The 21,754-nt window shown below is 37.1% G+C and overlaps 1 protein-coding gene across 5 annotated transcripts in view; it reads left to right on the forward strand.

The window, feature by feature from the left end:
• The window catches only part of UBR2 (ubiquitin protein ligase E3 component n-recognin 2), a 128,799-nt gene that overhangs the window by 24,435 nt on the left and 82,610 nt on the right, over positions 1-21,754 (forward strand). For all 5 annotated transcript variants that reach the window (XM_019029814.3, XM_019029813.4, XM_055389634.2 and 2 more), the window contains exons 3-7: positions 3,741-3,819; positions 5,780-5,893; positions 15,164-15,294; positions 17,295-17,433; positions 18,161-18,223. In XM_019029814.3, the coding sequence (XP_018885359.1) occupies positions 3,741-3,819; positions 5,780-5,893; positions 15,164-15,294; positions 17,295-17,433; positions 18,161-18,223 (526 nt within the window). The remainder of the gene's footprint in view (positions 1-3,740; positions 3,820-5,779; positions 5,894-15,163; positions 15,295-17,294; positions 17,434-18,160; positions 18,224-21,754) is intronic.

Consider the following 21,754-nt stretch of genomic DNA (forward strand, 5'->3'; position numbering starts at 1 on the left):
TCATACCTGTAATCCCAGCACTTTGGAAGACCGAGGTAGGAGACTCACTTGAAGCTAGAAGTTTAAGACTAGCCTGGACAACATACCAAGATGCTGTCTCTGCAAAGGAAAAATAGCCAGGTATAGTGGCTTGAGCCTGTAGTTCCATCTACTCGGGAGGCTGAAGTGGGAGGATTGCTCAAACCCAGGAGTTTAAGGTTGCAGTGAGCTGTGATCAGGCCACACTGCACTCCAGCCTGGGTGACAGAGCTAGACCCTATCCCAAGAAACAACAACAACAACAAAAAGTTTTTATAATAAAGAGCTTAATCTCCAACCCCACCCCTCCCCTCTTCCCAGATTTTGGTGGGTGAGTCTGAAAGCTCCAGCCCTCTTGGTCGTGGTCTTTCTGGTAACTGGCCCTGTACTGAGGCTGTCTAGGGGCTCTACACTAAGTCACCTCACAAGCATAAACTCAGATTTCTCGCCATTAAGTGATGTTAGCTGTAGGTTTTTTTGTAGATATTCCTTATCAAGTTGAGAAATATTCCTCAATATTCCTCTTCTGCCGAGAGTTTTTATTATGAATGGGCATTGTATTTTGTCAAATCCTTTTTTTTCTTCCAAAGATAGAGTTATCCGGGCTGGAGTGCAGTAGCGAGATCATAGCTCACAGCAGTCTTAAACGCCTGGACTTGGGATCCTCCAGCCTCATAGCTGGTACTATAGGCACACCACTGTGCCTAGCTAATTTTTATAAAAAGTTTTTGCAGAGATGGAGTCTTAGTTTGTTGCCCCAACTGGTCTAACTCCTGGCTTCAAGCGATCCTCTCACCTCAGCCTCCCAAAGTGCTGGGATTACAGGTGTGAGCCACTGCACCAACTATCAAATGCTTTTCTGTGTGTAATTTTTCTTCTTTAGCCTGTTAATGTGATAGATTTACATGATTTTCAGATGTTGAGCCAGCCTAGCATACATGGGATAAATTCTACTTGGTCATAGTGTAGAATTATTTTTATACGTTGTTGGATTCAATTTGCTAATACTTTGTTATTTTCATGAAAGAGATTGGTCTGTATTTTTCTTGAATTGTCTATATCTGATTTTGACATTAGAGCAACGCTGGCCTAATAGAATGAGTTAGGAAGTATTCCCTCTGCTTTTGTCTTCTAGAAGAGATTGCGTAGAGTTAGTATAATTTCTTCCTTAAACATTTGATAGAATTCACCAGTGAACCCATGTGAGCCCAGTGCTTTTGATTTTGAAGGTTATTAGTTCTTGACTCAATTTCTTTAATAGATATAGGCCTGTTCAGATTGTTTGTACTCATTTTTGAAGGATATTTTTCCTGAATATTGAAGTCTGGATAGACTGTTTCTGGTTTTCTTCCTTTTCAACGTTTTAAAGATTGTGATCCAATGTGTTCTGAACCCTGTTGTTTTGCTGATGTTAGCTGTTACTGGCATATCTATGTACCTTGTGTGAAATGTGTTGGATTTTTCTAGCTGCCTTGAAGATTTTCTTGTTATTTTTGAATGTTAGCAGTTTGACTACGATAGGCCTAAATATCTTTTTTGTATTTATTCTCTTGAGTTTTGTTTTTAGCCGATGTCTTCCACCAAATTGCTAAGTTTAGGTTATTATTTCTTCAAATATTTTTTCTGCCTTTGTTCCATTCCGAAGACTCCAGTTACACAGTAGTATAATTGAGTAACTAATTAGTACATGTATTAATATTATGTTAATACATGTGTAATATGAATATATTTACATAGAGATAGATACTGCATACACAAAACATTTTAATACAAGGGTATATGATTGTAAAAGCTTGGAGATGATGGCTTTAGACAAATCACTAAGATCTCAGAGATCCTTGAGTGCTCTAGATGCACTGGCTTTGGCCCTACATACTTTTAATACGGTAGTCAACAATCAATACTATAACTGTACACATTTGTCTTTTCTGTTAAATGATAGCTAAATGAGGACAAGGCTCTAGCTTTACTTTTCTTTATATGAAAGCAAAAAGACTGGCTCTCAGATTGATATTTAAACATCCACAAGTATTGTCTATAAGAGGCAAACTAAAATAGAAAGTCATTGAAAGTGGGAAGAGAAACAGTTAAGAAAAAAATACCAGGCAAATAATATGTTACAAAAGAAAATTAAAGTAGCAGTTTTCATATAAAAGACACAAATAGACATTGTATGCTGGTGAAGAGAGCAGTAGGTAAAGAAAAAATATCCATAATGAACATTTATGCACCTAACTGTACACTGTTTACAGCCTTGGCATATATCAAGTGATAACTAGTAGGACTGCAGGGAGAAATGGAAAAATCAACAATTCTAGTTAAAGACTTTTAACACCTTCCTCACAGGAAGTGATAAAGAAGATAAAAAGCAGAGTGATCTAAGATTTGAACAATAAAATTAATAAACTTGCTATCAAATATCTAGAGAACTCTGTCCCAACAGAATATATATTCTTTCAAGTACACACAGAACAATTACAAATTAATCTGTATAGTACTGGCCTAAGGATAGACATAGATGAGTGGAATAGAAAAGAGAATTAGGCCAGGTGCGGTGGCCCATGCCTGTAATCCCAGCACTTTGGGAGGCCAAGGCAGGCAGATCCCTTGAGGCCAGGAGTTTGAGACTAGCCTGGCCAACATGGCAAAACCTCGTCTCTAGTAAAAATACAAAAATTAGCTGGGCATGGTGGCACACACCTGTACTCCCAGCTACCAGGGAGGCTGAGATGGGAGGATTGCTTGAGTCCAAGAGGTTGAGGCTGCAGTGAGCCATGAGCATGCCACTGCACTCCAGCCTGGCTCAATAAAAAGAACAAAAGACTCTTCTGTCACCCAGGGGATTTCTGTGTCTGTAACTAGGGTTAAAGACTAAATTTTAGCACATCTACTAGCACCCTTATCTACAAGAGTTTTAGGAGTCTGGTATCAGGAACCAGGGGCAGGAACCAATATAGATTTCTTATTTTACACTCCCCATTTCATTTCATGGGATTGTCTAGATTCTCTTAAGATATGATCTATAAATGTATCTAACTGGCAGTATGAAGAAAGCAAATGAAACAACTCAGGGCACCCCAACCAACCTTTTGAAACTCTTCAGTCAGGATATCTTATGGGCCATATGTGTTGTGTGAATACCAGAAATAGGGGCCATGTGAGGAGACCTGTATCATTCTGTGCAGTGAACCTATAGAATGTTTAATTTCCCTTTTTAGTTAAAATTTAAGTAGAAATGTAAGTTCAAATATTGTCTTCCTGCATTTCAGTTGATACTTCTACCTTTCTAGGGATGCATACATATCACTTTGAAGACCCTTGGTCTCAAATACCTGTTTGGAAGAAGTTATTTGAAATTCCAATATATGAATCTTAAGAATTCATAAATATTTTGAGTATATTTCATATACATTTATGTGTTTTAATGTGTAATGTGATTTCCACAAATCTATGGGAAAACACACCATTACATTAAAATTTACTGTTCTAATAATATGTGCCTTGAAAGACTCCCTAGTACACATGCATTATGGAGACACAGGTCCTTAAACTGCTTTCATTGATCAAAGATCTGACAGATCTTTGGGAATGATACTTCCTTTTTTAAAACACCAAAAAACTTCACATTTTCGTTCTTTTAGGATGGATTCCAATTTGAAATAATTCTGTTGTGAAATATATAGTTATTTTCTGACACTTTGATTTTTTTTTTAACTTTACAGAGACTGTGCAGTTGATCCAACTTGTGTTTTGTGCATGGAGTGCTTTTTGGGAAGTATTCACAGAGATCATCGATATAGGGTTAGTAATGTCCAAATAATAACCATGCGCAGTATTGCATTTTATAATAAATATCTTTTCTTTCTTTTCAAAATGCAAAGATTTAACACTAAAATGGGGGGAGGGTGGTTTAAGCAGTGTGTTTATTGAAATACCATTGGATATAGGGTGCCAGTGTAGAAACAAATTATGAATCCACACTTCTTGGAGCATATGATTTAAAAAAGATAATAGAGATATCAGCTCTTCTGTATTGGTTTTCAACTAGTTTGTTTTTGCTATTTTTTAATGTTTATTAAAGAGGCATCTACTACAATGTAGGAGAGGACCCAACTCCAGCACCTACGACCCACCAGTTTAGTATTTTTTCACTGCTGTAGTGCTGTCAGTACTTTTCAAAATTCAGGTATGTTTGTTTGCTTTTAAGTCAGGGACACAGATAAATACAGATTATTCCAAATCCTGTCCTGGTTCCTCTATTGGAAATTGAAGACAGACCATGGAGATTCAAAGGGTAGGGTTGTTAGATGGAACTTTTCACCCTAATCATAAAACAGAATGGTAGAGAGGAATATTTTAATATTATTCTTAATTCAGGAGCCCATCTGGGTCAGAACTTTTCCTCCTGTTTGTTTTTATTTACTCTACCCAGGAGTTCATAATAATGAACTAAAACAGCTACGGGGCCGGGCGCAGTGGCTAATGCCTGTAATTCCAGCACTTTGGGAGGCCAAGGCAGGCGGATCACGAGGTCAGGAGATCAACACCATCCTGGCCAACAATGGTGAAACCCCATCTCTACTAAAAATGCAAAAATTAGCCAGACATGGTGGCGCATGCCTGTAATCCCAGCTGCTCGGGAGGCTGAGGCAGGAGAATCACTTAAACCTGGGAGGCGGAGGTTGCAGTGAGCTGAGATCACACCACTGCACTCCAGCCTGGGAAACAGAGCGAGACTCCATCCCAAAATAAAAAATAAAAATAATAAAAACCCAGTTACAAAATTGGGCTACTTATATTCTTGTCTGTTCATTAGTCTCATAAATCAGTAAAAGAGGCCCAGTTTCCTTTAAGCTGTTCTGCCTGTGTTTGGTAACTGAAACAAGCACGTGTCATTTTCCAAATGACTCCTACCCACATTTCTTGGCATATATCTTTGCATTCCCTGGGAATAGTTGTCATTTATAGGGTTACATTAATTATATTGTGATATATAACACAAATACTTACTTTGGGCAGAATATAATAGGGCTTATTCTAAAATTTGCTGTATCTAATACCTGTTAGTAAGCTCTTCCTCATACTATTTTAAGAAAAGCAGAATTTCTAGTCTACCAATTATTAATTCTGGTTCTGTGATGCCAGATTTCTTAAATCATTGCCCTGTCTTAAGGAATTATGAATAATTCCTGAACATTGCAGGTGGTGAAAAGCTTTTATTAGGCAGTCTACTTTTGTATTTCCTGAGCCCCTATTACTTGTCCTTTCAAAGAGTGGCTATTTAAGGTGTATAGAGAAGAAAAATTAACTATTTCTATAGTCTTTGTTGGTTAATTTCTCCAAAGCAAATGCAGCACTCTTAGACTCTAGGAGACAGCAACTAGAGGAATCTGTATAACCCCCGAGTCTATTGTGTTTATAGCATCACAACCTGTAGCGTAGATATCAGCATTATACCAATTTAACCAAAACCCAGCAAGAAAACCCTTGTGATCCTCATGATTTTCCTAATTAAGGAAGTCATGTAGGCAAACATTACAAAGTAGCTTATTTTATTTTGAAATCACTTAGATTAGCTTATAGGCGTATTTAAAATAAACTTTAAAACATTGAGAGGTTTGGCATTTTATCTAATTTTATGCCTCCAAAGAAATTAAACACTTAAGCAATGGTATTTCCTTAGCACTTGATATTCTTATTTATTATCTGATAGCCCTCAGTAAATATTTATTGACAAGATACTTTACAATTTTTTTCCAAGATGACAACATCAGGAGGTGGAGGTTTCTGTGACTGTGGTGATACTGAAGCTTGGAAAGAGGGTCCTTACTGTCAAAAACATGAACTTAACACCTCTGAAATTGAGGAAGAAGAGGTAAAAACATTTTCACAAAGTTGTTTTTAACCCAAGTTTGAAATATTTTTAGAAATAGTCATTAGATGATGTGAGAAATGGATAAGCAAATAGTACTTCCACTATTGACAGTGACTAGTTTACTTTGAAAGTTCTTTGCATTTTGTGGATGCTGTACGGTTGCTAATAGTACACAGTTGAAATTCTGGAAATTTCGTTTAATTCTGATTTTTTATTTGGTTGGGGTTTTGTTTTAAGCATACTTGAAGTTTATTTGAGCACTAACTTGTGGTTGAGAGGATTATTTTTCCCATATGTGTAGACCAGTTAACTAAGTTGAGTTTTGTATATCTGTATTATAACAAAGACTTTTGGGGCCAGATAGCTTTCTTTTCTGTTACAATACATGACAGCCAATCCCAATCATCATCTCCTGGTTTCCATTATCATTGGTTATGTGATGGGACCATGTGTAGTGTTGATAGCTCAGTACAAATAATTCCCACTGCTTACTGTGTTTTTCAAATTGTTGATCCTGCATTATTTTTCTTAAATGGATTTGTAATCGAATAGTAGAGTCCCACAAAATAAATGCTTAAATCTCTGCTGCTTTTTTTAAAACTTCAAAAACTTTCCATCTATTTCTAATAACTCACTTAACTGTAATTATACAATGATAAAATCTTTCAATGGTATGCTACAATAGATTATGTTTTATTATTTTTAATTGACAATAATAGTACATATTTATGGGGTACAGCGTGATATTTATGGGGCACAGTGTGATATTTTGATACATATATACAATGTGTAATGAGCAAATCAGGGTAATTAGCATATCCATCACCTCAAACATTTAACATTATTTGGTATTGGAAACCTTCACCATCCACTCTTCTAGCTATTTGAAAATATACAGTAAATTGTGAATTATAGTCATGCTATAGTGCTGTAGAACATTAGAACTCATTCTTCCTATCTAGCTTTGTTCTTGTATCCGTTAGCCAACCTGTGGCAGTCCCTCTTCTGCTACATTTTATGACAATTTGTTGTATAGTTCAAGATCCTTCTTTCAGATTTTATTATTTTTAAATGGCAGGGGAATAGGTACACTCAAGTACGTCTACATTGTTAGTAGGCCTGATATAGATTTGGGGCAAGTGGACATCAATAGTCCTTCCTCAGCCAGGCAAGGTGGCTCATACCTATAATACCAATACTTTGGGAAGCCAAGGCAGGTGGATCTCTTTAACCCAGGAGTTTGAGACCAGCCTGGGCAAATGGCAAAACCCCATCCCTACAAAAAATACAAAAATTAGTTGGGTGTGGTGGCACGTGCCTGTGGTCCCAGCCACTTGGGTTGGGGGTGCTGAAGTGGGATCCGCTTGAGCCATAGGAGGCAGAGGTTGCAGCAAGCCAAGATCATGACCCTGTCTTTAAAAAAAAAAAAAAAAAAAGTTCTTCCTGGTACCCATATCCTACAGGTCTCAAATATATTTTATCAGAATGACCAAAGCTTTTGATGTACAAATCAAAATTTATACAAAATGATTCAGTGCTATGGAAAACATGTTTTGTTTTTCATTTGCTTTGTGAAAGGGTTCTGTAATTTGCTACAGTAAGATGCCAAGTGGTCAAGGTTCCAGATTTTTCCACTTCTGTTGGAGAAGCTCCATTTTTATATAGTTGATTGGGGTTCTGTATGTAGAAATACAGGACAAATAAAGATATATTTGAAAAAAAAAGAATTGTGCTTTAGAAAAAGGTTAAAAACCACTGGTATAAAACTTTAGGACTGCAGGAGAAAGTATATGTGTGTATATCCAAGCCATGTATCCAAAAAGGATCTAGTATGCTGAGTTTATATCTTACAACTCAGCAGTAAAAACCCAATTTAAAAATGGGCAAAAGACTTGAATAGACATTTTTACAGAGAAGATATATGAATAATCAACAAACACATGAAAAGATGCTGAACATCATTAGTCATTAGGAAAATGCAAAATCAAAACCACAGTGAGATACTGCTTCACCCTCAGTAAGATGACTATTAAAAGTAATAACAAGTATTGACAAGGATATAGAGAAATTAGAACCCTTGTATATTGCTAGTGGAAATAGAAAATGATTCAGTGCTGTGGAAAACAGTTTGGCTGTTCCTCAAAATATTAAACATTACCATATATTTCACACCTAGATATATACCCAAGAGAACTGAAAACCGAAGTTGAGCAAGTACATGCACACACATGTTGTAGCAATGTTGTTCACAATAGTCAAAAGGTAGAAACAGCCCAAATGTCCATCAGTGAATGAATGGATAAACAAATTGTGATAATATACATACAGTGGAATATTTTTCGTCCATAAAAAGGAATGAAGAACTGATACATGCTACAACATGCATGAACCTCTAAAACATATTAAGTGAAAGACGCTAGACTCAAAAGGTCACATATTGTATGATTCCTTTTATATGAAATATTCAGAATAGATAAATCTGTAGAGAGAAAAAACAGATTGGTAGTTGCCAGGGGCTGGGGAAGAGGAAAATGGAGAGAAATGGCTTAGTAGGTAAGGGGTTTTACTTTGGAGTGATGGAAATGTTTTGGAACTAGATTGTAGTAGTTGCACGTTATAGTAAATGTACCAAGTACCACTGAGTTGTTCACTTTAAAATGGTTAATTTTATGTTCTGTAAATGTCATGTCATTTATTTGGAAAAGATACTTTAGGACTTCTGTTACCTTTTTTATCCCTGTGTTAGAGTAGACTTAAAATAATTTTCTAAGGAAAAGTTTTGAATCTGCCTACATTTGCTCTGTTGGCTTTATCCGCTATCCAACAGTCCAAGCTCTACTTAATTTCCTGAATTTTAAGAAGACACCAGCAAGCTCCCCTGCCTAGCCAAAAGTCATACAATCCTGCCTGGAGAATGTATAGTCCTGGAACTAGACAAAGAATAAAGCCTTCCAAACTCTACCATTTAATTTATATTTAAGACTTTAATTAAGGCCAGGCGCGGTGACTCATGCTGTAATCCCAGCCCTATGGGAGGCCGAGGTGGGCAGATCACTTGACCCCAGGAGTTCAAGACAAGCCTGGGCAACATGGTAAATCCCCGTCTATACAAAAATTAGCCAGGTATGGTGGCGTGTGCCTGTAGTCCCAGCTATTCAGGAGGCTGAGGTAAGGGGATCACCAAAGCCAGGGGAGACTGAGGATGCAGTGAGCCATGATTGTACCACTGCCCTCCAGCCTTGGGCGACAGAGTGAGACTCTGTCTCCAAAAAAAAAAAAAAAAAGTTTAAGAGAAATGAAGTCAGTCGGGCGTGGTGGCTCACACCTGTAATCCCAGCACTTTGGGAGGCTAAGGCAGGCAGATCACCTGAGGTCAGGAGTTCGAGTCGAGACCAGCTTGGTCTCGAACATGGAGAAACCCCGTCTCTACTAAAAATACAAAATTAGCCAGGCGTGGTGGCACATGCCTGTAATCCCAGCTACTCGGGAGGCTGAGGCAAGAGAATCGCTTGAACCCGAGAGGCAGAAGTTGTGGTGAGCCAAGATTGCGCCATTGCACTCCAGCCTGGACAAGAACAAAACTCCATCTCAAAAAACAAAAAAAAAAAAAAAGAGAAATGAAGTCTTCAAGGGTATTAAGATAGCATTTTGTTTAACATACCTGTTCCCAGTAACTGTTGAACATAATTTTTTTGTCATACATTTAGCCTACATCTTCCGAAAAAGCTGGGGGAAACCTGGTGATATAGAAATGCTATGCAGGAGTTCCACAGATCTTCTCATCTCTTTGCATTTGGGGGTGAGATATTTCTTCATTGTATAGGACAGGGTTCAGCAAGCTCTGACTCCTACAAGCCAAATCTTGTCCACAACCTGTTCTTGTGTCTGTTTTTAAATAGTTGAAAAAAATCAACAGAATTGTATTTTGTGACATGAGAAAATTATATGAAATCCAAATTTCAGTGTCCATAAATAAAATGTTATTGAAGCACAGTCATGCTTAAATTTTAACGTAGTATTTGTAGCTGTTTTCCCATTACAAACAAAATTGAGTAGTTGCAGCAGAGACCCTATAGCCTGCTAAGACTAAAGTACTATCTCCTTTACAGAAAAAGTTTGTTGACCCTAGGTGTAGGCTACTGAAAGCATTGTGTTTTGCCTACTTAGTTCCCACTCCCTAGATGTCACTAGCATCTTCCACTACAGTGACAGAAAAAAATGCCCAGCTAGGTTCTCAAATTGCCCCTTGGGGTGTGGGAGTGAGTAGGGAGGGTGGTGAGATGTACCTCTCCCAGTTGAGAACCAACACATAATATGTGGTATCTCCTTTGTTAGTCTTTATAGGAGTCCATAAGGAATTTCTCTTAGGTCTCTGTATTAAGAAATGTTATGTTTCTCCTGGTGTGAATCTCATAACTGATTGTGTTTCCTTTTGTTGAGACTTTTGGAAAAAGAGCCAAATGGTTGGAAACAGCCTGCCTGTAGTAGCTGTGTGAAAATTTATGTGATCTCTATCTATATATAGATGTTACCTTGACTATGGTTTATTTTCCTATCTTTATTTTCATTTACCTGCTTTTTACATCTTTTTTTATATACCACTCTATTAGGTGCATTCTTTAAAAAAATTATTTTATTTTATTTTTAGAGACATGGTTTTTATTACTGTGTTGCCCAGGCTGGTCTTCAGCTCCTGAACTCAAGCAGTCATCCTGTCTCAGCCTCCCAAGTAGCTGGGATGTAAATGTATTCTTAAGTTGCTGTAAATCCTATTTGGAATTAGATTTAATTAAATAAGAAGTATTAACTGAACAACAACCTAAGTGAAGATTTTTGTTATCTGAAATTTCACTCACAAATGCTGCTCCCATCTATTTGAATTCAGATCAGTAATTATTAATAACTAGATGTTAATGGTGAGTATTTGGTCTATCTCATTTAATTCCCAAAACAGCCTCATAAGATAGATAATGCTGTTACCAATATTTTATAAATAATTGAGTTTTAGGCTGAGGTGGAGGATCACTTTGAGCCCAGGAGTTTGAGGTTACAGTGAGGTATGAGCCTGGATGAGAGAGACCCTGTTAAAGAAAAGAAAAAAGAGAGAAACTTGAGTTTTAGAAAGATAAAAAAAACTTGCCCAAAGTGTCCCACATAGCAAATTATGGGACTGGGATTTAAACCTATGTAGTATAGACTCCAGTAATGATACTCTTAACACGGTACCTTATACTGGTTTTAAAAAGCATTTTTAGCAGAATTATTGCATGGTTTGGGGTTTTGTTTTGTTTTTTTTTTGTTGTTGTTGTTGTTGTTGTTGTTATGTTTTTGTTTTTGTTTTGTTTTGTTTTTTTGAGATGAGGTCTTGGTCTGTTTCCCAGGCTGAAGTGCAGTGGTGCAATCATGGCTCACTGCAGCCTTGACCACATGGACTCAAGCAATTTCTCCCCCTTCAGCCTCCCCAGTAGCTGCGACCACAGGCACATACCCCGCTAGGCTGATCTCAAACTCCTGGGGTCAAGCAATTCTGCCTCTGCCTCTGAAAGTGCTGGGATTACAAGTGTGAGCCACCACGCCTAGCTAGAATTGTTTTTTTAAATGAAAATCTAATTTTAAAAAATAATAAAGCACATTAAAGTGGTATTAATAATAGATTTATTTTTTGTAAATTGAAACGTGTGTTATTGTTAGAAAGTCAGTTTATGAGATAATTGAGGTTGTTTTGATGACTGCAGCCTCTAGTTTATTTCTATATTTTTAGTTGGGCAGTATGGAGAAAATCCTCATTCATACCTACATTGCATATGATAACAGTTAAAATCTTTATTGTAATACATGCTTGCATTTTACAAATTCAAATATTACAGGAGTATACTGCATAAAAGATAAAGTTCTCCATAATTCCTACTGCCCTCTAAAATAACCACTAACAACCTTTTTAACAACATGCCTTGCATTCTTCTAGCTTGAAAGAATAGTAAATCAAAGCAGACTCACCAACAGATGAACATTCTGTAGCATAAATATAATCAAAGAGCTAAAATTATTAGTAATAATAGATAATACAATAGGATGTCATGTATTGTTCCAACTGATTTATGCTATGAAAAGGGCAATCTGAGCAGGAATATCTTAGTCTTTCCTGACATTTAATTTACCATCATAACATTGGTAGACTTGTACAGGTGTAGCATCTCTTCAATGCAGAAATAATTCTTTATGATGAGTGACACATTTCTTAGAAGTTAAAATTTGTGTACGGAGATGGCAGAAGAATCTGTCTAGGCCTGTCTCAAACTGGGTTACTGTAGAAAGAAAAAAAAAAAAATTATCAGTTGGTGTTCCAATATGGAATGTAACACATTTTAGAGTGTATTTTTTCTGTTGCCCAGGCTTGGAGAAGTGTAGTGGCAAGATCATGGCTCACTTTAGCCTCCACCTGTCAGGCTCAAGCAGTCCTCCCACCTCAGCTTCCCAAGCATGCACCACTACTCTCTGCTAATTTTTAAATTTTTCTTGTAGAGATGAGGTCTCACTGTATTGCCCAGGCTGGTCTCAAACTCCTGGGCTCAAGCAGTCCTCCCACCTCGGCCTTGCAAACTGCTGGGATTATAGGCATGAGCCACCATGTTCGGCCTAGAATATATTTTGGAACTGACATTTTAATTCAAATAGGACATCTCTACCATGCCCTGGGATTTTTGTAAAATAGAGTTTGGAAACTGTTGGTTAGGATTCTCAAGAATTGGTGGTTGTCTCTGTTCCAGGACCATTAAAGTTTTATAAACCCTATTTATCAAACTCTTCAATCCTTAAATGTTTTTGTCTTATGGGCTATAACTGTAAGAAATGGAATGACTGTTTGGTGAGATAATAGTACCAGGAAAGCTGAAGTTTGATTCCACTTTCTATTGTGGTGTAGTATGAGGTTCATATTATTATTAATACCTACTCTTGTTTGAATCCCCAGGAGGGACCAGCTCTGATTCTTTCTGTATACAAGTGATTTCACCATGTCAGTTATTTCTAAAGCCTCCATAACAAATAGTAATAAACCTTGCTAGCAGAAACAATAAATAAAAAACTTCGCTGGGCGCGGCTGCTCACACCTGTAATCCCAGCATTTTGGGAGGCCAAGGCAGGTGGATCACCTGAAGTCAGGGGTTTGAGACCAGCCTGACCAACATGGAGAAACCCTGTCTCTACTAAAAATACAAAATTAGCCAGGCATGGTGGCACACGCCTGTAATCCCAGCTACTCAGGAGGCTGAGGCAGGAGAATCGCTTGAACCCCGGAGGTGGAGGTTACGGTGAGCCGAGATTGTGCCATTGCACTCCAGCCTGGGCAACAAGAGCGAAACTCTAGCTCAAAAAAAAAAAAAAAACCTCAATGGGACATATAAAGCAGCCTGTATGAGAAGAGTTATAGGTAAAAGGTGCTATAAACATTTGAAAAATCTGCTTCTTACTGAGAAAAGGAAATTTACCTTCTTCAAGCTCTAGACCCATCTGTTTTAGGCATCTTTGTCCTTTTTTCTCCATTCTTTTTTTTTTCTTTTTTTTTTTTTTTTGACGGAGTTTTGCTCTGTTGCCCAGGCTGGAGTACAGTGGCACGATCTCGGCTCCCTGCAACCTCCGTCTCCTGGGTTCAAGCGATTCTCCTGCCTCAGCCTCCTAAGTAGCTGGGATTACAGGCACCACCACCACACTCAAGTAACTTTTATATTTTTAGTAGAGATGAGGTTTCACCACGTTGGCCAAGCTGGTCTTGAACTCCTGACCTCAGATGATCCACCCACCTCGGCCTCCCAAAGTGTTGGGATTACAGGCATGAGCCACCGTGCCCGGCCAAGCCACCGTGCCTGGCCCTTTTTTTTTTTTTTTCTTTTCTTTTTGAGACAGAGTCTCGCTCTGTCACTCAGGCTGGAGTGCAGTGGCGCACAATCTCCACTCACTGCAAGCTCAGCCTCCTGGGTTCATGCCATTCTCCTACCTCAGCCTCCCAAGTAGCAGGGACTACAGGCGCCCTCCACCACGCCCGGCTAATTTTTTGTATTTTTAGTAGAGACGGGGTTTCACTGTGTCAGCCAGGATGGTTTCAATCTCCTGACCTCGCAATCCGCCTGCATCAGCCTCCCAAAGTGCTGGGATTACAGGCGTGAGCCACTGCACCCAGCCGCCCATTCTTTTATTCCACCTTCTCCATTTGTTTTATATCAGTTCCATTAGGCTCATCTTTGGTGTGGGTATGCAAAAATGTTCTGTCTCCATATATATGTGTTTGTGTGTGTGTGTGTGTGTATGTATACATTTACATTAATATATACAAATATATATTTATATATTTTATAAAATATATACTTTATAAAATGTAGTTATATATTATAAGAATATTAAATACATATTTTATATTTTCCACTATGTTTTATTTTTATGCTGTGTGTGTGTGTGTGTGTGTGTGTATTTATTTTCAGGGATCTGCTGATTCCCATCCCATGATGTTGGAACATAGTGCTATTTTAATTTGAGAAATGAAAATAATGCTACTTAGCCATTAAACTAAAGAGTTTAGATTTAAGATAAAGCATTAAGATGAAAGATAGTGCAAAACATTTTGCCAGCCTTGACTGAAAATTACCTTGATTAAACATAGCATAAAGTAATACTTTTTTACATTACCCTAGAAATTCAGTGACTCTTTCACTCTTACGTCTAATGTCTGAAGTTCCCTATTAACATGCATGCACGTCTCACACTGCTGAGAGAAAGTAGACAAGAGAGTGCTTCTTACAACATCAATGGGCAGTTTTCTGAAAGTCATGAGTTCTCACCTTTAAAACTGTCAAAATCAAGCTCTCTTTTATACCTATAAAACTCAATATTGCTTGCCCTTCCTAGGTAATAGTCCTTTGTGTATTCTAGAAATTGGGGGTTAGTAAGATACAAAGCTATAAAATTGGTTTGATGTTAGGTTTTTGAGATCGTGGAATACCATTCTAAAATGTTTAGATTTGTTGATTAGGCATTGAGTGCCATTGAATATTTTGATTGAATTGATTCAATAACTGGGATTATTCTGAACTAAAAATTTTAAGAAGCTTTATTTGGTAGGGTGGTAATGTATAGGATCAAATTCACTGAAGAGAAGCTGAAGCTGGAAGACCAGTCAACTTTTTACTATACTATTTTGAGGGATGGAAGCGGAATGAAAATTAATGTACATGATTGCCCTTTTTTTCTTTTTTTTTTTTTTTCTGTTGTTTCTTTCAGGATCCTCTTGTTCATTTATCAGAAGATGTGATAGCAAGAACTTATAACATTTTTGCTATTATGTTTCGGTATGCAGTAGAAATATTAACCTGGGAAAAAGAAAGTGAATTGCCAGCAGATTTAGAGATGGTGTAAGTATAACCTGTTTATTCTTCATGTATGAAGAACTGCTAAATTTTAACACAGCTAGTATAGGGCATAATCATTTTTTAATAATGAGTTTTTAGCAGAACAATAACCTCAATTTTATAGTTTTAAAACATGTGATCCATTTAATTGGTAGAGATTTATTTCTTCCTGTTTGGTTGGCTGGTTGGTTGATTAGTTGGTTTGTAGCCATATTTAAACTTTGTCATAACTCTAGGACTGGTTTCAGGCATAACCAGTTTTCTCTTCTTTGATTGTATGATAAAATGATAGATTAACTTTACAACTTTTTGTTTTGTTTATTATATGTTAATATCATTATAGGAAATGAACTCTTTGATATAAATGAGGTTTCTGGTTTGAATACATGCTCAAATTCAATTTTAATCATTTTGATTTGAACTTTTAATAAAATGTATTCCACACTGTGCTTTTTAGTGTACATCTACCATTTTTACTTAAATTATTGACATTACAAACTTGTGGCCAGAGAGCTGGATTCTGCCACAGATATATTAAGATGAGGGCTTTATTTTCCTTGTTAGTGTGCTTGTCTCAAACAACCTTCTTTCTTACTTAGAAGTAAGACCAAGCTTGTTGGAATTAGTCATAGTTTAGAATGAATACAAGCTGGAATGAGGATCGAGGGACATTGGTGCTGTTTCTTTTTTGCTTTCTCAATTGTGTTTCAGATAAAGTTGTAGGTTTTCTAATAAAATGAGGTGACTATACCTTTTTGGAAATGATGAAAATGACTTAGTACCTCATGATTTTTACTATAGTATTGTTGTCGTATAGTATACTGTACTATACTATAACATCCTAGTCCAAATTAATTTCATTTGGGGACAGCATGGCCCCCTAACTGGACTGCCATGTACACTCCTGCCCCGTACAATTCATTCTCTACACTGCATCAAAGTGAACTTTAAGGCAATTCTGATTATATCTCCTATCTCAAATTTTTTATTGTCCTTAGGATGGCAAAAATCAAAATATAAGCTGGCTTGGCACAATGGCTCATGCCTGTGATCCTAGCACTTTGGGAGGCCAAGGCAGGTAGATCACTTGAGCCCAGGAGTTGGAGACCAGCCTGGGCAGCATAGTAAGACCCCGCCTCTACAAAAAATTAAAAAATTAGCTGGGCAGGGTAGTGCATGCCTGTAGTCCTAGCTATTCATGAGGCTGAGGCAGGAGGATCAATTGAACCTGGGTGGTTGAGGCTGCAGTGAGCCATGATTGTGCCACTGCACTCCAGCCTGGGCGACAGAGTGAGACCCTATCTCAAAAAAAAAGAACAAAAAACAAAAAAAACATTATAAACTGTTCAAGATTTCTGTCTCTCTCCAGACCAGACTAGTGTCATACTAATCTCCCCCTTCTTCCTTGTGCTCCATCTCCCAGTATTTACCTTTGCCACCTTAGCACCTTTGCTTTCACCTGCCTCTAGCCCATGGTTTCTCAACCTTGGCACTATTGGAATTAGGTGCCAGATTAATTTTTTGTTAGGGGGCTGTCTGGTGAATTGCAAGATATTTAGCAGCATCCCTGGCTTCTACCCACTAGAGGCCAGCAGCACCCCAAGCCCCAGTCTTGACAACCAGAAATGTCTCCAGATGTTGCCAAATGGTCACCTATGAGAGGTGGAGGGGAATTGCCCCCAGTTGAGAGCTACTGATAGCCAATTCTGACTTCAGGTCTCAGATTACTTCTCCAAGAGTTCTCTGAGCTCCCAGGCCTGTTATACCCTGCTCTACCTTCTTTTCTTGATAAAAACCTGTTTACACAGAGTCATACATGCAATATGTATTTTCCCCACCAGACTGTAGTATCACAGAGCACAGGACCACAGATGAATTCTTTACAGATATGTGTCCAGTACCTAGCACATTGCATAGGACAAAGTAGTCTCTTAATAAGTCAGCCTGGAGCAAGATAATAAACAAATAGATAATTAATATATCATTAATATTTTATCCCACAGAGAGAAGAGTGACACCTACTATTGCATGCTGTTTAATGATGAGGTTCACACCTATGAACAAGTTATTTATACTCTTCAGAAAGCTGTTAACTGTACACAAAAAGAAGCTATTGGTTTTGCAACTACAGTAGATCGAGATGTAAGTAATTTTACCATGTTGATAATACATTGAATTTTTACTATAGGTAAGTTACTATAGGTAACTGGAGAATTGAGTTAAAGATATATATATCTAGGCTTTTCTTAAAATTTCATTTGTCATGCCTGTAATCCCAGCACTTTGGGAGGCCAAGGCAGGCAGATCACGAGGTCAGGAGTTCGAGACCAGCCTGACTAACATGATGAAACCCCGTCTTTACTAAAAATACAAAAATTAGCCAGGTGTAGTGGCATGAGCCAGTAATCCCAGCTACTCAGGAGGCTGAGGCAGGAGAATTGCTTGAACCTGGGAGGCAGAGGTTGCAGTGAGCCGAGATTGCGCCATTGCACTCGAGCCTGGGCGACAAAGCGAGACTCCATCTCAAAAAAAAAAAATTTCATTTGAATATTGGCCCAAATGTATATTGGGTATAACTATAAGCTATTGCCAATAGAAAGTTTAAGAGAACATATAGTTATTAAAATGGAAATTATAGATGCCTAAAATAATAAATGTTTTGTTCAAGGAAATATTTATTAATGGCTTGGAAAAGTTAGCATAGCTTTGAAGGAAAATTTTAACTTACTTATCAATGAGTAGGATGAACGTTGTAAATATTGAAAATTGATCAGAATTGTTATATGCTTAAACATGTTTGTTTACTGGTTTAAAAGTTATTAATATTGAATACAATACTTTTACAGCTTAATTTTAAATATCTTTACAGGGGCGTAGGTCTGTTCGATATGGAGATTTTCAGTATTGTGAGCAAGCAAAATCAGTAATTGTGGTAAGTAATTTAAAAACATGCCTATATTATTTTTTATTAGTTTAAAACCAGCTTCATATTTCAGCATTTATGAACATGTCTTTCTGCTTTCTCAAATGAAAACCAAAAATTATGTTTAAAGATAATGTTTCTTAAATACTGCATTACTGTTTTATCTAGTTTTTTAAAGCTGTGTAGGATTGATATAGAAAATGAGTATTTAGATAAGATATATTCCCATTTCTCCATCAAAGCAGTCTTAGAATGTTTTTTGCTTTTTGTTTTGTTTTTAATTAGTAGAATTTTGTGTTACTTTTTAGAAATTTAAATGGCCTTAAGCACCATGATTATAATGCAAGCAAAGTTGTTTCTTGGTACCTTATGGCAAAATATATTCCATATCCTCATAGCAAGTAGTGTATCATCTTTCTAAAAGCACAAACTATTCTCCACATTTGGATTTATTTTTAGAAATTAGAATTTATTTTTCACCATTCCATGTAACTGAATTTTATGTAAATATTCTTCTTAAAAAATAATTTTATCTTTTTTTTTTTTTTTTTTTTTTGAATAGTCTCTGTTGCCCAGGCTGGAGTGCAGTGGTTCAATCTCGGCTCACTGCAACTTCCTCTGCCTCCTGGGTTCAAGTGATTCTGCCTCAGCCTTCCAAGTAACTGGGATTACAAGTGCGCACAGCCACGCCCAGCTAATTTTTGTATTTCTAGTAGAGATGGGGTTTCACCATGTTATCCAGGCTGGTCTCAAACTCCTGGGCTCAAGTGATCCACCCACCTCAGACTCCCAAAGTGTTGGGATTATAGATGTGAGCCACCACACCTCAAATTTCTTTTAAATATATAAAATAATATGGAGGCCCCTGTATTATTATCATTTTGTTGTTGTTGTTGTTTGAGACAGAGTCTTACTCTGTCACCCAGGCTGGGGTTTAGTGGCACGATCTCCACTCACTGCAACCTCTGCCTCCTGGGTTCAAGCAATTCTTGTGCCTCAACCTCCTGAGTAGCTGGGACTACAGGCATGTGCCACCACTCCCAGCTGTTTTGTTTTTTTTTTTTTTTTTTGTATTTTTAGTAGAGAAGGGGTTTCCCCCATTATCCTTTCTCCTTCCCTAGCAATAATTACTTTGCTTAATTTACTTTTTTCATTCTTGTGCGTTCCTTTATATTTCATATATTAAATATCCATCAACATTATACAGGGGTCTTTAAACATTATGTAACAAGATACATATTGAATGTATTACACTGCAGCTTGCCTTTTCATTTCAGTGTTGTTTTTAGGTTTATCTGTGTTGATAAGCGTTGCTGTAGTTCTTTCATTTTTTAAACATTGTATAGTATTTCATGATGATTAAACCACAATTTATTTATTCTCCTGTTGATAGACAATTAGGATGTTTTCAGTTTTTTGCTGTGACAAATACTCCCACTATGGGCATTATTTTGTCTCCTTTTTACATAGATGCAAAAGTTTCCCTACAGTATATACCAAGAAATGGAATTTCTGAGTTTTTAGGGTATGGACATTCTCAGCTTTACTAGATTTTGCCTAGTTCATCTCCAAAACTGTGGTACTAATACACTTTCCCACCAGCAGTATATAAGAGGGCCTATTTCTCCACATCTTTGTTAAAACTATATATTGTCAAATTTTTAAATTTTGCCAATCTGGGCCAGACACTGTGGCTCACACCTGTAATCCTGTAATCCTAGCACTTTGGAAAGCAGAGGCAAGAGGATCGCTTGAGGCCAAGAGTTTGGGACCAGCCTGGGCAACAGAGCAAGACCCCGACTCTACAAAAAAAAATTTAAAAAATTTGCCAGGAATGATGGTGCACACATGTAGTCCTAGCTACTCAGGAGGCTGAGGTAGAAGGATTGCCTGAGCCCAGGAGTCCAAGGGTATAGTGAGCTTTGATTACACAAGTACACTCTAGCCTGGGTGACAGAACAAGATCTTGTGTTAAGAAAAAAAAAAAAAAAAAAAAAAAAAAACTTGCCAATCTGATGTGTGTGAAATGGTAGTTCATCAGTTAAATTTGCATTTTCCTTGATTTTTAAGTATCTTATTTTATATTTATTCTATTGGTCATTTAAGTTTTCTTTTTGGGAAATTTCCTATTCATATTCTTATTTTTTCTGTTGGATTGTCTTTTTCTTATTCATTTAAGTTTGTTGTGGTGCCTTTCATTGAGCAAAAACTTTAAATTTTAATGTAGCAAAAGATATATTTTTCTTTATAATTTGTATGTTTTATGTCTTGTTTAAGAAATTCTTCCTTAATGTCGGAACATATTCAATTTAATAATGTATCAGAAACTGTACTTATAGATTATCAAGTAGGGAACAAACAAATAGAAAATGGACAAAGGATATGAAAAGACAGATCATAACAGAAAATCTAGCTGGTCAATATACATGAAGTTAGAGTGATAAAATATCTTGAAGAGATGCAAAGACTGGGAATACATGCTTAACAATAAATTGCTACAGCATTTAGGGAAAACAGTCTAGTAACATGTTAAAGCTTTACCTCACCTAGGAATTTATCTCATAGAAATACAAGTACCAGTAAGTGTGTATACAGTGTGTTCAGTACAGTACTGCTTTTTTTGTAGTCACAGAGGACTGGAAACAGAGAAGATGAATGCCTTTCTCTGAAGGATGTTTTAATAAGTCCACACCACAGAATATTATGCAGTCATTAACAGAAAAAAATCAATGAAAGCTAAGATGCACAAAAGCATGTGTAGTATTTGATTTTCATAAGTCAAACTAACAGATCTTTAGAAATGTGTGTGTAAATATGTGTAAATGGAGACCATATACAAAAACTTACTATGTTAATGTATGTTATAGAGAAAGGATGGAGCAGAGAGTAAAAGGAGGATCCAAAAAAAAATAAAAAGAAGTAAATACATTCTTAAAAAGTGTTGGCCAAGCACATCGGCTCACTCCTGTAATCCCAGCATTTTGGGAGGCCAAGGCAGGCAGATTGCTTAAACCCAAGAGTTTGAGACCAGCCTAAGCAACATGGCAAAATCCCATTCCTACAAAAAATAAATAAATAAATAACAAAAATTAGCCAGGCGTGGTGGCACACACCTGTAGTCCCAACTATTTGGGAAGCTAAGGTAAGAGGATTGCTTGAGCCCGGGAGGTTGAGGCTGCAGTGAGCTGTTATCAACGCCATTGCATTCCAGCCTGGGCAACAGAGTGAAACCCTGTTACAAAAAAAAAAAAAAGAAAAAAAAAGATGTTGATAGATTTGAATAGACATTTCTCTGGAGCAGATACACAAGCAGTTAAGATACCACCTCACACCTATTAGGATGGCTTCTGTCAAAAAAATAAATAAATAAATAAAAATGGGTAGGCATGCACCTATAGTCTCAGCTACTCTGAAGGCTGAGGCAGGAGGATTGCTTGAGCCCAGGAGTTCAAGGCTGTAGTATGTGATCATGGTACCTGTGAATAGCCTCTGGGCAACATAGCAAGACTCCGTCTCTAAGGGAAAAAAAGTGTTGGCAAG

This window comes from Gorilla gorilla, chromosome 5 (assembly GCF_029281585.2).
Source record: "Gorilla gorilla gorilla isolate KB3781 chromosome 5, NHGRI_mGorGor1-v2.1_pri, whole genome shotgun sequence".
Taxonomy (NCBI): domain Eukaryota; kingdom Metazoa; phylum Chordata; class Mammalia; order Primates; family Hominidae; genus Gorilla; species Gorilla gorilla.